Source organism: Sparus aurata, chromosome 4 (genome assembly GCF_900880675.1).
Source record: "Sparus aurata chromosome 4, fSpaAur1.1, whole genome shotgun sequence".
Taxonomy (NCBI): Eukaryota; Metazoa; Chordata; class Actinopteri; order Spariformes; family Sparidae; genus Sparus; species Sparus aurata.
This window is the reverse complement of record NC_044190.1, coordinates 13,129,484-13,143,400: the sequence shown is the minus strand read 5'-3', so window position 1 is coordinate 13,143,400 and position 13,917 is coordinate 13,129,484. Positions and strand designations below refer to the sequence as shown.

At 42.0% G+C, this 13,917-nt stretch overlaps 1 protein-coding gene across 1 annotated transcript in view; it reads right to left on the bottom strand.

Annotated features, from left to right (window-relative positions):
* Window positions 1–727: 727 nt before the first annotated feature.
* tshz3b (teashirt zinc finger homeobox 3b) overlaps window positions 728–13,917 on the bottom strand; it is a 41,117-nt gene continuing 27,927 nt past the window's right edge. Inside the window, exon 3 of the mRNA XM_030414565.1 lies at window positions 728–6,073. Coding sequence (XP_030270425.1) covers window positions 2,424–6,073 — 3,650 coding nt within the window. The 3' untranslated portion in view covers window positions 728–2,423. The remainder of the gene's footprint in view (window positions 6,074–13,917) is intronic.

The following is a 13,917-nucleotide window of genomic DNA, read 5'->3' as shown; positions in this document are numbered from 1 at the left end:
TTCCTCCTTTAAGCAGTACCTTGTGCTCCATCTGCTTTATCTGTACCATACTGTTGTGCCGCACATATCATCAAATTGATAGTGATACAATTCCTATTTATTCACAGCTCTAGACAGGAAAAATTATGAATAAATAAACACTTGAAAGGACCTGCTCATCTTGTCAGCATTGTTGTCATCTCCCATGAAGCCTAAACAAACACGCCTGCCAGGTTTCTTACCTTGCTGGGAGTAGTCACAAAATGGGTGTTGGAGGAAATTATAGAGCTGAAGATATGGAAGGGTAACTTGTGTATGCGTGTGTGTCTTTACACTTTGTGACGAGAGATAGAGGGTGAGTATGGAACTCAGGTGCTCTCTAGTTGTTTGATTGCTTCACTGCCCCCTTATGAACTATTTGTCATTTCATTTTTGACCATTTCTGAGGCTGCTCCTTTTGTTGCAGACTCAGTCTTATATATCCAGTATATGCCTCAGTCTTAGCCACTAGGACAGCAGAAGAGGCTACTGGGGAAGCCCAACAATGAGGTGTCTGTTTGCGTGTGTGTAAATCTATGTGTGTCTGTGTTTGTCTCCCACACGGCCCTGCTACTGCCACTCACTGTAAACTAGTCTGCAGCTCGTCACAGACAGACGCTGACACACTCCCAGTCTAATGTGCTCATTAGGGACAGCACAGCACACACATAATTGATAGCCATGACACAAGATGCACACACACACGATATTGCAAAAAACTGTTTCCTTTTTTTAATGCTGCAGTAGAAAACAAGGTTATATGAAGTCATATAATGGGGGTTCATTGTCAAGAACAACAACAACAGAAAACGAGAGAACGAAATGAAAAAGACTAACGGCACAGAATGCATTACAGTATCTGTGCTGTTTACATGCCAATATTTTACACATAAGGATTTTTTTTTTTATTTCTCTACACTGGCAGCTGTCAGTTACTTCAGCAAATTAACTGCCAAAAATGTAGCAGGACTTGTCACTCAAGAGGTTAGTGTAACCATGGTTACCTTTCATATCCCCAAAAAGATAAAGCTGCAGTGTGGAATTATGGCAGAGTAATTAGACAGAACAAAAAAAACAAACAAAAAAAAAAAACAGGACCAATCGAAAAGGCATTCAACAATATGAAACAACCAAGAGTGCTTATAAATAACAGTTTACATGTGAAATATCTTCATAAAGTAACATCTTTTTTGTACAACCTTTAATATCTTTTAGTGTTCATACAGCGGCACATGTAGAGTAGTGTCTGGTATAAAAGAGTCTTTAACCCTTTGAGCACGAGTTGGGAATAAAAAGATTCACCTGTTGTCATTATTTTGCTACTTATCTTTTTTCGAATCCTTTGATTAAATAACACATTTATAAAACTATTGTGCAAAACAATTTTCTTCATATACTGTGCACCAGCAGATAGTCACAATCCTTTTAAATTAAAAATATAGAAATGATGCATAATTTAGACAGGAATTAGTTAATATGTTGTTATGTACATATTTTACACAGACCTGAATTAGTATAGGTCCCTGATCGACCAAAGTAAAAGACAGATTTCTTCTTTTTCTTTCTTACCACATTGCTGCAATGCCTGTGTCAAGTCCTGCAAACAGCTCTCAGACAAAATCAAGCTCAACATGTACAACTTAGAGTTAATACAGAATCTCCTTCTTAAAATGCTTTCATGTCTAGGATTAGACCAAGCATATTGTATGCATGGGAAACAGGCATTGCAGACACAATGCACACATTGTCCATCTAATTCTCACAATAGCTTCCGTAATTCCATATCTCAAATCTTCAGTCAATAATGTTTGGATCTTAGGTGTAGAAGTGCTTTGACGTACTCAGAGGGTTAAATTTTAAATGCCGACTCCAGCACAAAAAAGAGAAAGGAAAGATAGAGCGAGCGGGAGAATGAAAAAAAAATCATGGAAAGTGCACCAGATTTAGTTATTAAATGTTTAACTAAACTGTTTTGTTTATGCATGCAGCTTATCACACCCCAGTGATGCCAAAATATAAAGGACCTTAATTCCATTTACACAAGTTTCAAAATACACACCAGTTCATTTTAAATCTCTTTTTTTTAAACCTTCATATACTATATCTTCTCCATGGCAACAGCCCCGATCTGCACAATTTGAAAAAAGTCACTTTCCCTGTCCTGTCTTGGGCCAGAGTGAGTCTACCTCATACAGAAACAAAAGAATAAACAACTGCTACAACACAAAATTCAAAACCATGTGCCAAAACTCAAAGCAGTAGTTGTAAATTCATCTTTGTGCAGTTCCATCACATTAATAATCCTTTCTTTTTTTGAAAGAAGTGTCTGTGAAATGCTGAAAGAGAGACAGGGCAAGAGAGAGTGAGCCATTACAAAAAGAATGCAGCATTGTCCACAGTCACTGCTACTGTTTTTCCAGCTCACACACATACATGAGATGGTCCTCAGGGGACTTCCCATGAGTCTTGCTCAGGTGAAGCTTGACCGCGTGCTTGCTCGCAAAAGTCCGGTTGCAGAGCTTGCACTGATACATGGTCCCACTGTCGTCGTCATTTTCAGGGGTGGGTGATGGGGACTCAGTTGAGGGCAGAGAGGTGGTTAATGATGAGGGCAGAGAGATGGGTAAGGAAGACGGTAAGGATGTGGGTAGAGAGGAGGCTAAAGGGTGGCTGGATGGGTGCAGATTAGACAGCAGTTTTTCAGAGAGTCCTTTGGTGTGACGTTGATGATGTTGCTGTGATATCTGGCTGAGCAGCTGCTCCCCAGAAAGCTTGGCCAGATCTCGCAGACGGAAGCCCAAGTGGGATTCTAAGTGGCTAACATAGGTAGATGGTGAGCGGATCTGAGAGGCGCAGTCACTGCAGAAGAACACTGGGTGGCCTGAATCCAAGTTTTTCAAGAACTTGGTGCCACCGGTTCTTCTCAGCTGGTACTTGACATTAGCCAACCAGTGGGATATTGTAGTCATTGAGAGACCGGTGAAACGGGAGATGTGCATTCTTTCTTGTGGGCTCAGGTCCGACATCATGTACTTTCCATCACTCGTTTGTCTCAGACTAGAAGCAAACTGGGCTTGTAGGATGAGAAGGTGTTGAGGGTTCCAGTTGGACTGGCGGCCTTTACGTTTCTGGGCTGGTGAAACATCATCTGTTTCCTCCTGTGTGACACCCTCAATGTCGGAGCGCTCAGACAGGCTGGTAGGTGTGGAGGACTTGGAAACAGCCTGACTTTCTGTCAGGTTTCTTAACATGTCAGAGATGTCAGACAGTGCGTTTTCTCTCAGAGGGGAGGAGGCCATAAAGGAAGCTACTGCAGCTGAGGCTTTGGTCATAGTGACAGTAGAGGAGGGAGAAATTGAGGTTGGGGTGGAGATGGTAGAAGAGAGAGCTGTTGAACCCAAAGAACCACTACTGCTGTTTTTGTCATTTTTTCCTTTGGTGAGATCTATGGGTTGGTCATTGTTTAGATGTTGCTGGTAGAAGTAGCGGTCTAAGTGGTCGTTACTTGGCTTTTTGGTCTGTGCTGGTGGGGTGGAAGCAGCCACTGCTGCTTTCTCTGCCAGGCTGTTGCTCATCTTGAACAGCATGCTCATGGGGTCAAGAGAGGGCAGGGCAGGCTTAGCAGCCTTCCCTAAGTGAACGTTCATTACTGACTGCAGTGCGCTGAGAGGGTTGACAAATGGTTGTTCTGGAGGTGGATGGTCTGTGATGATAGCTGTACTGCCACACAGAGATGCAGGCAGGGGGGAAGTCACAGCATTGGTCTCCATTCCATTCTCCACAGACTCCTTTATGGAAACATCTCCATTTGAATTGCTGTGATTGGCTCCACTTCCATCACTTACTCCTTTTTCCACTCCACTGGTATTCTCAGGAGTTTTACAGCTTCCTGTTCTGTTTTCTTTGGGGGACTCCCCTCGTGTTGAGTCCCCTGCCTCGCTGTTGCAGGGTGAGGGTGTGGTACGTCTAAGAGGAGATCCCCTTACAACACTAGTGGGCTCTCTCATCTTCTCCTCTACCTTGGCTACTTTCTCTGTTACTTTCTTGACCAGCTCCTCCATGGCATGGAAGTTGTTTTTGGGTAGTGGGGAGGTCTGGCAGCTGGATTGGGAGATCAAAGGCTGGTTCTTAGCATTGGGAGAGAGAATTTCCCCTCCTGGGAACATGTATTTAAGGGGAGAGCTCTTCCCAGAGTTGCCTAGAGAGAGCTTCATTATGTTTGGTAGTTGGTAGGCTGCATGGATACTAGGATAACCACCCCAGCTTGGAGCTCCATTCTGGGCCTTGTTAATGGCTGAGGTCACTGTGTTCTCCAAAGACTTCAGGATGTCAAGACCCCCTTTTGGACTATCATCCAGATCTTCTTCTGTCAGATAAGTGTATTTTGAAGAGACATCAAACTTTTCCTCTGCCTCCTCCTCACTCCCTGCCTTCTTCTCCTTGAGATTGTTACCATTGTTGATGATGCACTCTTTAGTGCATTCCTCCTCCTTCTCCTCCTTCTTTATCTCCACAACCATGGCAGTGGGGGAGATGCTGGTTGGAGGAGGCACTGGGGCCGGTGGAGGGGAGAAGGTTGTGGCAGCTAATGGAACAGACTGGACCTTTTCTTCAGCTGTTGAATTGGATGTGGGGACTGGGGTGGGTGACTCTAAAATGGGTTTGCCTTTCTTAATAGCAGAGTTGGTGACTTTAATAAAGTGTCCTGTCACCATCATGTGAGCAGTTAGCTCTTGCAGTGTGTCATGGGAGCTGCCACACTCCATGCATTTGAGGATTTGTGACTTTCTAGATTCAAACTGCCAGGCATAGCTGGCACCGTTCTGGTGTCCATAGCGGTTGTTGGGTGTGATGTAAGGGTTGGTGACCTTGTGGAGTATGTCATTGGAGTCATTGAGGGAAGTGGGCTTAGGTGTGGTGCCTCCATTAGAGTCAGGTGAGCTAGGGATGTCTAGGTCAATAGGTGCTCTCTTTCGAGCCGAAGAGATAATCTTAGCTGCCACTGGTGTAACAGGCTCTTTCAGAGGCACTTTCTGGTAGTGTTTCGTCTTGATCATATGAACGCTTAGATCTTGAAGGGATTCAAATGAGTGCCCACAGTACATGCATTTCAGAACTTTCTGTGCATCTTCCTTCCCCTCCATCTCTAACAAGGAACGCTTTCTGGGTTTTGACCACCGTTTAGTACCCTCACTGTCTGTCTCATGGTTATCATCACGGTAATGGCCTGTCTCATTCATGTGCACTGTGAGCTCTACCAGTGTGTCGTAGGCCGCACTGCAGTCCTTACAGCGGAACTTGCTGGCACCAGTGAATATAGAACCATACAGCTTGGAGCTCTGCCGGTACAGCTGGACAGTACTAAAAAGGTTGGGTTCGGTAGATGCTGTGGATATAGCCACTGTGGGATGTTGAACCAGGGCAAGTCGGTTTTGATGGTTCTGTGAGGCCTGCTGCATGGTTTTAGCAATAGCTGTCTGATGCCAGTCATAGCCTCCGCTTCCACAGCTACTGCTACTGCTGCTACTACTGCTGCTACTGTGACTGCGAGGTGGTTTTTCTGCAGGCGGCTGGCTCAGGTTCAGATTTAGTGTGGACCAATAGGAGTTGGTCAGGAAAGAGGTGTAAATGGCCTTCATCTTCTCCAGGCTGTCAGCGACAGACCCTGTTGTGGCTAATATGGCCTCATCTCCACTTACTGGGGCAGCAGGATTGGCAGTCACTATCATGCTTGAGGTTGAAGACAGGGACAGGCCATTTGTGGGGTCTTTAGAGAGGAGTACCTCATCCTCATTTTTAAGTGAAGAGCTCTCAAAGTCAGACATTCTATCACTAGATTCACTCAGGTGAGACTCGCTGTCCAGTTCCTGACCAGAAAAGTCTGCAGCATTAGGAGAGTCATGGAAACCAGTGGATCCTGGCCTGTCCTTGAGAAGGAAGTCCTTGTCCTGACAGAGGAACTTGGCAGCAGGCTCCTCCCCTTCCTGAGCTGAGTCCTCTCCATCCAGGTCCTCATCCAACAGGGCTGCTTCCTTCTCATCTTCAGGGACGTATGCTGAGCAGGAGACAAGAAAAAACAAAGAGAGATTTGTTAGAACCACACTAAAATCATATCTAATTATATTATGTTTTTACACCAAGCAGGGAACTAATAGGATCACAATATACTGGCATTCTCCACAGGAAACATCATTATCCAATGGCATTCACAGGAAAAGTATTTCCTATCATAAGCTTTTGCAGTTATTCTTTTCTAACTTCACCCTTTTACATTGACATTGTTTTCAAATTGGAATCAAGTTGCCACCCCCCTACCATTCTCCCTCCACCCCCGGGTCTTTGTTCTGTACTGCAGAAAATCAGAGTCAGCCAGAGAGAGAGAGAGAGAGAGAGAGATTGAGGATGGAAGGAGGGCGAGGGGAAAAATGTCTCTTCAAACAGAAGTTGCCACCTTATTCTTCTCAAGGGGCAGCAGCTTGAAATTAAAACTAAATTTGAAATTAATGAAGCACATTCTGGCGGTGGCATTCGTTTCTGAAGTAATAAATTACTTGTATCAACCTCGGAGACAGCGGTTCCTGTCTGTCAATTAATATGTCTTACGCTTCTTCTGCAGACTCTAATGCATTCCCTAACAGACACACTCGCCATTTAAATTAAGCATGCATTTTCACTCATTACACTGCTCAGCCCTCGCCTCCTCGTAAATAAAAATGAATGTATGTACGTTTGCCTGCAACAAATCTCTCTCCGCAAAACCCATTTGCTTCAATTACCAAAGATTAGAAAAAGTTTAGAGTTATTATTTACAGTTTAGCTTCGGGGAGTGGGCTTGAGGCTTTCAATTTATATTCAGATCCCTCTAGTTTAAGTATAATACAATGGAAATCATACAGAGAAAATGTGTATCAAGACAAATAACAGTCTCGCCTCTTTGTACATCTATGAATGTTTTCTTTTGTTAATAAGTCTATCAAAAAGAGATATGAGAGATATTATTCATGCTCACACATAGTGATTAAGGCTGGATTTTTGAATAGCAATTGAGCGCTTGTATGCACATGGCACATACACAGACCTCTTGTTTTAGAAACTACACTGGCAAAGAAGATGAGCATGTATGTGAACATCAGTGGCCTTGTGCCTTGCATTCCTTTCTTTCACAGGCCATCATTCATCTGAGATGGTATGTAAACATGGAGTTAGTCAGTCAGGGTGATGGATGTGGCACGGGAGCACATATTAAATTGCAATCTACCACTTAAAGACACACTAAAGTTGGATAAGTGAGAAAAAATGTAAAACTGTGTAACATCTATGATGGAAATGCAGACACATTTTCTTAGTAACAACAGAAAGAAAAAAAAATACAGGCAAGGTAACTACTTAAGAAAAATGAAAGGCATTCTGACTGATAAGATTAGAAACTGCCGTGGTTCATGTACGGCACAGGACAGGAAGGCTCGGCAGTGGGTGATTAAACATGCCCAGATCATCATCTGAGCATCAGTGACATTTGGTGACTTGAGATGTCTTCACAGAGTTCAAAGATGCTAAAAGACAACACCCACCCCAGTCACAGTCTCTTCACTCCGCTGCCATCTGGCTAGAGATACAGAAGTATCACCAGACTACAGAACAGCTTCCTTCCTCAGGTTGAGATACTCATGAACTCATCAACACTCCACTGTAAAACATAGCTGTCTTCTTTTCTTGTTTAGCATTAAGGCACTACAACTTTAATTTTATTTTACAATTAAATTTAATGAACCTTGAACCTAAAACCTTGCAATCATGCCTACAGTTTTGTGAAATATAGACATGACAACGAGAAATATGGACTTCAACAAGGACTACCTACATAACCTGCCAGCCACATCATACAACACAACACAGCTGTTGCAGACATCCATCTCTCACTGAGCACTACAAGTTGTGTGTGTGTGTGTGTGTGTGTGTGTGTGTGTGTGTGTATGTGCTAGTACTGCATCAGCAGTAACACAGAAAGGAATCTCTGTCATTGTCAGGCCACTGGTTGCCATCGGCGATGATACAACACTGCCGTGGGACAAACATATGCACAGAGACACAGATGTCCCAGAGCCCATCACACATCTCACACACAAAACAGTAGATACACACACACACACACACACACACACACACCAGTTGTACTGTAACTGCTGTAGTCTAACAACTCTTTGCCTTCAGGCAATTTCAGCAGCTTATCTGTTGAACATTCAGTCTGCTCCAGCGTTCAGTCAAACAAAAAGGATCCATTTGAAACACTTCAAGCATGTTATATTAGACGCCGTTTGGTGTATTTTAAAAACTGCACATGACCTCTGTGTACAATACATGACTTACTGTTTGTCTTTCATTGTATTTATTAAGTACAAGTATTTAAAAACCTTGATGATCCATTTCAGCTGCACGTTTTAGCATTTATGGATACACAACATGCGCACACACAAACGTATACCTACACTCTCCCAACCTCAGAGCTTCCCCTTCTCTATCTCTCTCTCTCCCCCACCCTGTCTCCTAGACACATCCACCCGCCCGCACATACATGCAGCCGAGCAAACCCACATGTACATGCCATCTGTTCTGAATCAGCCAAAACGACAGCTGTTTAAGAGAACAATGCTCCTGCTGAGGAAACAGCCGAACACAGCAGCTCTCATCAAGGCCAAACATCAATGTGAAATCCCCTTTAAAACACAACGTACACACTCCACTTCAAATTAGCTGCCTTTGTGTGATAAGAGCATGCTGTGTATTTGTGTGTGTGGGTGCCCATCTGTGTACCTGCAAGTGTGTGATATGTATAGAGACACATGCAGAGGATCAGGGAGAAAATAGTGTTTGCCAGCAAGACCGGTGTGTGCTGAATGAAACCTCGGTGTGTAGGCTACATCCACCTACATGGAGCATGGAGCGCACGACGGATTTCTGGACTTGTTTGAGGCAGAGGATGTTGAAATATGGAAACATTTTGACATTTAATAGGTACATTGTTACAATAGATTGATACAATGTCTTGCAGCAAATACACTGCCTTGACACTTTAGGGTTAACTACAGCTACCAGCATCATAGAGTAAATATCCCTCTTGATTGCAGTTTCAGCTGTCTTGATGTTAATGACCATTTAGAATATCCTTATCTTTTTTTTCTGTGAAAATGTGGCTGGTTTAAGTTTTGAACTTCGGTTAGGGTTAGGGGTCAGGTCACCACACACTGAAAGCTTGAGGACAATTGCTAAGGGAAAAATTAGTTTTGCATTGGATCGCAGATCCTTCTTATGATAATGATGATATTAGCGCCTTAGTTAATTATGTATCATGAATATTATTATACACTTTTTTTATACCAGTATACTGGAATTGTTGCTGTTTGGGCTTTGTCTTGTTTTTTTCATAGATCGAGTCAAGTTTACATTCCTACTTCTCCTGCTTAGAGTTACTTACTTCTAGCACTTCATTTGAACTCTCTCAAAGTATTAGTAATTGTAATAATAAATACTGTTAAAATCCCCATCAAACCAATTTTTGAATCCTGTGTTTTTTATCGTCCTAAACACAATTATGTAATTTTTTTCTAACAAATCAGAATTTCTATTTTTCTCAAATGGTACACAGTCTTATTAGTTTTTCCCCAATAGAATGTCACTGTAGTATTTGTATATGGTTCAAGAGAGTTGGTGTTCATTGTCCCACTCTCCATTCTTTAGACAAAACCTGGCACATCATGGTTTTGGTGCAGAATGGGGAGAATGTCACACTTAACCTCATCCATTATCGCCTTTATTGTTGTAGCTAATGCAGTCAAATAAAGCTGTGGCCGAATTTATAGTGTAAACCAAAGAGGAGAAGGAGAAAGGACAAGACATGTGGTAGGAGAAGAGACTGAAGGGAGAAGGTGGAGGGAGGCAGGGATTGGAAGGAAGTCAAGACTGGGGCCACACACACTCACACACACACACACACACTCATAAACATGAACATGCAGAGATGATCCCCAAGGCCACTGGCTCGGGTCCAGGCTGCGAGGTTCACAACACTGTAACCCCAGATACTGAGATAAATATGGAGAAAGCCATCGGCGCACACACAAAACCGCTGGAGTTGAAGAAGCCTGGGCCAAACACACCAGGTATACAGGTGCTCTTTTAATTAGTAGGGGGGAGTGGGGGGAGTGAGTTCCAGATGAATTGTCAGCAGGGTGGAAGAGGTGGAATTGATCTCATTTTCAGGCCGGGAGAGAATGCTGATTTTGAAACTGAGGCAAGCAGGCAAAAACCACAGTTGATTCCGTGAGACATTGGAAACGATGCATGACATCTGGACAAAACTACTAATCCCTGCAATTACGGTAAATGATTCTAATAACAAACAGTCCAATGGAAGTATTTTTTTTTTTATTTACAGTCGAATAGAAATATTTAGGACGATTATGAAGCAGCGATTGTGAACTATGTCTCTGTGTGTGTAAAAGGAGGAAATGCTTATGCACTCTGCAGATGTTATGATGTTAGGAAACAGTTTATCATGCTTACATAACCACTTAACAGCCCTATCGGACACACAGGCACGTCAGAGCTGTCTGTTTACACTTGTGCTTGGACTGTGCAGTTTCAGTGCATGTGTGGTGTGTGTGTGTGTGTGTGTGTGTGTGTGTGTGTGTGTGTGTGTATGTGATAGAGAGAGAGAGAGAGAGAGAGAGAGAGAGAGAGAGAGGCTGTCCACATCATGTAAGGCGACATTTTTGTTGAGGAAAAGCTGAAGATATTCATTGGCCTGAGATGATGGCAAGTGTCTGAATTTTCTGTGTGTTTGTACATAGGGCATTTGTGTTCCACGCACCTACCCCCATGCCGTTTCCCACTTGATGAGGTCCTATAATCTCCACCCTCACCTCCCTCCCTCCCTCCCTCCCTCCCTCTTTTCCATCCCTCCCCAATCACCAGTGCAGCCCACGTTAATGAAGTTAATTGAATCTGAGATCGATAATGCTTAATTATTGTGATTTGACATACACAGACAAATTGGTGGGGTGGCTTCTTTGTGTGTGCGCAGCGAGGGTGGTTAAAGGGGCATGGCTGTCTGCAGCGAGTGCCTTAGGATTGGCGAGGCGTGCTATCGATCCCAGGAGGTGTTCGATCGACCGAGAGGCCTGAAGAATGGAGCTCTTGCTCAAGCCAGCTACATGACTTTACCAGATCTGTAACAGACTTACGGTATCATTGGAATATGAAGCACTAATTACTTCTGGCACACCAGGTTGCTAGAAATTTCACAGCACACTGAGCCATGCACAAATCACTATGAAAACTAGAATGGGTCTGTTACTCTGTTAGTGTTATGCAGCCTCCTAAAAATGTTAACATTGTTGTAAAACTACTTGAATCATTTGAAATGTACATTATAGAGTTCATATAATCCAATGTAAATTTCCACTTTGTTTTTGGTCACTTCAGTAGTAAGAGTATTGTACTAATTCTAAGCACAGAATACATCCTTAGACTTAAATAACCTGTAGTTAGAGTAAAGTGTACATTTTAGTTTTTTCAGTATGAACTGTCAACACCACAAGTTTCATTTCCATGGAAGATTGCAACACAGAATATGTGATTTTATGTTACATATCATTATATATATAATATTATTATTATATATATTAATATTTATTTTATTTTTTTTATTTTTCTACATAGACTTTATAGATACAACTCAAGAGGGGAATGCCTGATTTGGTATTTCATTTGCTGGACTCAAGCAAAGTATTTTAAACTGATTGAAAAATCATACAAATGTCCAAATTATCCTATCAATATTGTTTGATAACACATGCAACAAATTTATAAAAGAAAGTTACCATGGTTTGAATAGCATGGCTAAATCTCTAGCGGTGCATCATTTTATTTCATTATATGGTATGTTTCAGTAAATCGACCATCCCCAGCCTCCGCAGCTAGAAATGTGTCAAATAGGGTAAGGTAGAAATAGTAAATTTTGTCATGATGGTAATGACACAAAAATGTTCTATGGGATCAGTTTTCCTGCAAGCTTCAATAGTGTTCTATGCAATAGTAACTGTATACCTTTGAAAAAACAACGAATGATGCACAAACATAGAATTTCAGTTCAGGTAGAAAACCTTTAATCTAAATGTTTCTCTGAAAAAACCTCGGAGAAAAAGAAAAAGAAATGTGGCTTCAACATCATTACGATAATACAATGATAAAATGTATGTTTACTCAAATCATGCAGAAGAATATATGTTAAGAATATTGTTATCTTTAAGGCTGTGTACGAACAGACAGAGTGAAATAAATGTTTTAGCTGTATCTTGTACATGTGGAAATGATAACAACAAATAGAACTTCTCAAAAGCCTGACTCAGTTTCGGTTTTATTACCTATTATCATATTTCAATAATGTCTGTTAGACACTTGTGTTTTTTGGTAGTTGTATTCTTATAAAATGTGTTTTACATATACATTTTTTTTTCTCAGGCCTGTATGTGTTTGTATTGTATATGAATACTTTTTATGTGTGACTATCTCCATGCTGATAAGTGGTAATGAACAGCACGATAGTCCGAAATATGCAGAATGCCTTTCAAAAAAGCTGAGATAATATTAGCATATACAGCACATGCTGGCAGTGGTGTTAGTGAGACAGAGCGGCAGCATGAGAGAGGGGAGATTAGATTTGGACTGGCAAGAGTTAGTGTGTCTGTCTGTGGCTGCAGCGTCGCTACACACTGAAATACCGTGATTATTCAGGAACACAGACGCTGTTGTAGCATGCTTGTGTATGTCCGTAAATGTTTGCGTGTGTGTGTGTGTGTGTGTGTGTGCGTGTGTGTGTGTGTGAACAGTGTTAGCCTGGCTAATCATCTCCCCATGCCACTCAGCTGGGGAGCTGCTGACAGTGTATTTACATGCTGCTGTTACACTGCCAATACAAGAGTGTATGCCTGGGCTGGAGAGCTGCTGACACACTCGCTGATGTGTTTGTGTGTGTGTGTGTGTGTGTGTGTGTGTGTGTGTTAGTGTGTGTGAGCTGTATTTAAACGTGTGCAGTATTTATTTAACAAAACAGATACAGGTTTTGTACAAATATATTGCAGCACCACTTTAAAATGAGATTCTCCACTTGGGAAAGTCAACTTAAACTCTGTGTGTGTGTGTGTGTGTGTGTGTGTGTGTGTGTGTGTGTATGCTCTAAAAGCAGCCATATTTGGTTATTTATAAAAACTGGAAACAAAAGTGTAAAAACTGTGCGCCAACTAATTATCAAGTCAGTATTTCTAGCCATGTCTGACTCTTGGCCGCCTAAACACACATGAGAAAAGTTAATATTTTACACTCTCACACACACATGCACCAACACGGATACTTGTCATCAGTGGCGCTGAGCCTCTATGCGACCTCACTCTGAATGTAAAGCCATGAGTAAATTATGGAGAAGTGGTAAAGTCAGTGAAGTGGTAGAAAATACCAAAGATAGATACCTAATTAAATGGAGCCATGTGTGAGAAACCAATCAGACGGTATGACAGAAAAAAAAAAAAAAAAAAACTATGTATGTGACAAATGAAAAAAACTAAAAGAACAGATACATGCTGGTGTGACTGGGTCATAACATGTTGGTCCAATTAACATGCTGCCCCTCTGCTTTATTACAAAATGTCAAGCATGCTAGGAAAGGTGAAACAATAACTAGGCCAGCATCCAGGCTTTATAGCTGCTAGACAAAAAAAAATCTGTCTCAGGTTCAAAGTATGTAAAAAAAAAAAATACTGAATGAAATGAACAGTATGATAAATTAGGGTGTGCATTATAGACCAAAACACACTTCAACCAGCTCTCTGACGCTCTGTTGCAACC